The sequence below is a fragment of the Phalaenopsis equestris genome, unplaced genomic scaffold (genome assembly GCF_001263595.1).
Source record: "Phalaenopsis equestris unplaced genomic scaffold, ASM126359v1 Scaffold001333, whole genome shotgun sequence".
Taxonomy (NCBI): Eukaryota; Viridiplantae; Streptophyta; class Magnoliopsida; order Asparagales; family Orchidaceae; genus Phalaenopsis; species Phalaenopsis equestris.
Genome location: NW_018165772.1, coordinates 174,303 through 177,058, shown reverse-complemented (window position 1 = coordinate 177,058; position 2,756 = coordinate 174,303). Strand labels below are relative to the sequence as shown.

The following is a 2,756-nucleotide window of genomic DNA, read 5'->3' as shown; positions in this document are numbered from 1 at the left end:
AAAGACTGGTTCGAGACACTGCAACAGGAAAATGATGGGTCTGTTCTACTGGGAGACAATAAAGCTCACAGGGTTGTTGGAAGTGGATCAATCAGGATAAGGATGTTTGATGGAGTTGAACGGGTACTGAAAAATATTAGGTATGTACCAGAGCTCAAAAGAAATCTAATTTCTTTAGGTACGTTGGAGTCAAACGGATGCTCGTTCGAGGCAGAGAATGGCTGCACAGAGTAACCAAAGGCCCTCGTGTCGTCATACAATGAGTCAGAAAAAAGGGGTTGTACTCCCTTATCGGAAGAACCGTGATTGCTAAGTCCATGTATTGTTTAAACTTAGCAGACTCAAGCAAGGGCTGAGGGCCCCTCAGGGGCCAGGTGGAGGGAATCTTTACTTTGAACCGATCCCCCGAATTTAATTAGCTTATTAATTAAGTCCTCCCCTACCGCTCTCACCAACTGTTCATCTACCGCTCACCTACCTCCCATCTACCGCTCACACTACCGCTCACCTACCTCTCATCTACCACTCTCTTGCTTTTATAAATAGAGAGGGTATGAGGCTTAGGAGAGCAAGGGAAGAGATCTTAAGGGTGTGAGGCTTAGGAGAGGAAATGGAAGAGATCCAGGAGAGAATAGCTAGAGAGCTAGAGAGGAGGAGAGCATCTTAAGGCCTTGTATCAAGGTGTCTCTTGAGAGGGAGGCCATAGAAGGAAGATGAGGGCTCATCTCTATGTATAAGCTATGTATTCTCCATTTCTTTTGCCTTTGTGAACTATTTGATTGATTCCCTTCCGTGGACGTAGATCCAGTTGGATCGAACCACGTAAACGATCTGTGTTTGTTTGTATTCTTTTTCGTCTCATTTCTATGTCAGGAAGTACATATCTCACAACAATAAGGATTAAGGTGCCTTAAGCGCACATAAGTTTCTTTTTTTAGAGCTTTTTCATGTTTTAATAGCTAGGAATAACCATGACATCATTATGGAGATTTTGGCTGAGGCACGCTTTTTTTTTTATTTTTATATGAAAATTATTTTTCCATGAGCCTTATCAACTCCACTATTTATTCGAAGAGGATTAGGTTTGAAAGAGGGGCTTATAATCTGTGTTTAAAGACTGGGGCTTATATCACTCAGGTTTTGGGAAGGCTGTCAAAAAGTTGAGGCTTATAATCCTTTTAGAGAGGCTGCCCAATGATTTTCTTTTTAAAGTGAGAATTTTCAATGTAGAAGACTTAGAAAACCTTGTGCAAAAATTAGCTTATTCTTTGGATAAGTAGAATGGATTAACATGTTCATCTATATTTGAAGATTTTTTCTTATATTTTTATTTTAATGGAAATTATCATACATTAACGAATTAACATTTAAAGAAAATGCTGAAACAAATAAGCATACATAACAGAGTTTATGTCACGGTTCTAATTTAAATTTAAATGAATGATTTAGATCTTTATTATGAAATTAATGGTAGAGATTTTATTTGGTCAAAATCAAAGCAGCTTTCTAATAGTAGTAGAGACTTCTGTTAGCCAAAATTTGAATGAGAGATAAGAAAGTGCAAACATAGCCCCGACTGTTTATATGGGATCAATTTAGTCCAAAACTTGTAGGTGTATATTAATTCTCAGACTTTTTTAATTAAATTAGGGGTGAAATAGTCAATAATCATCTGTGTGAACCATTTCAGCCCCTTATTAAAAAGGTCTGAGATTATATTAATTCTCGGACTTTTTAATTTAATTAGGGCTGAAATAATCTTCCGTGTGGACTATTTCTATTTCAGCCCATATTAAAAGAGCCTGAGATTAAATTTATATTTTTATTTAATCTGGGATTGAAATGACCCCTGTAATGAATTAGAGAATTATTTTGACATTTTTATCATATTTGTTGGGCATGGCAGTTGCGAAAAGGGGCTTCTAATTCTTTCATTGATTGCTAAAATTTTGATTTTTCTTCATCTTTTTTTTCTTATTTATATTTTTTCTTGTGATTTTTTTTTTCAGTTTTAATAGTGCTCATTGAATACAGGTCCAGAGTTACTTCAGGTGTAGCTAAGTCATTGCACGCAAAGATCGCACAAGAAACAGCGATCCATCCAAAATTCAAGGATTCCGTGAAATCTCCAACCTCTCCTGCTACAAAAGGTGCTTTGAAGCCTATAAATTCTAAAGATGGTTTGAAGTCTCCAAGTATGTACCTCTACAACTTGATTTTTTTTTTTTGGGCATTTATGCGCACACAATTTAATGAATTTACATACACCTAAACCTTCATTTACATTCATAACACTCAAATCCTTAATGTTACATTAAAAATACCACACACCAAAGTGTTATACAAGTAAAAGTTAAATTTTTTATGTTAGATATGTAAGTAAATTTCTCCTTTTTCTCATAGAAATTGGGCAGTATATCTGATACCACTTGTTGAGAAAATAAGAGCGAAGAAAAACAGTAATCGACACAAATCCAGAAGAACACAGAGATTTAACGAGGTTCGGCAAAGATGCCTACGTCCTCGGGAGCAGAGCGGCGAGTTTCTTTCACTATTCAGAAAAGGTTTACAGAAACCAGGGATACCTCATGGGATTACTAACATGCCTATTTATAACCCCAGAAGTAAACCTAGACACAATATGTAATTACAACATTACCCCTGTACCAAACCGCGGGGCTTTGCCCCCCGCACCCCAACCCACGTAACTTCCCAATTTGGACAGATTCTTCCGCTCCGCTCCGCTCCGCTCCGCT

The 2,756-nt window shown here is 37.1% G+C and overlaps 1 protein-coding gene across 1 annotated transcript in view; it reads left to right on the top strand.

Moving 5' to 3' along the window:
- The window catches only part of LOC110034037 (kinesin-like protein KIN-14C), a gene marked incomplete at its 5' end in the record, with an annotated part of 24,542 nt that overhangs the window by 13,868 nt on the left and 7,918 nt on the right, over positions 1-2,756 (top strand). The window contains 1 exon segment of the mRNA XM_020738271.1: positions 2,035-2,195. Within this exon segment, the coding sequence (XP_020593930.1) occupies positions 2,035-2,195 (161 nt within the window).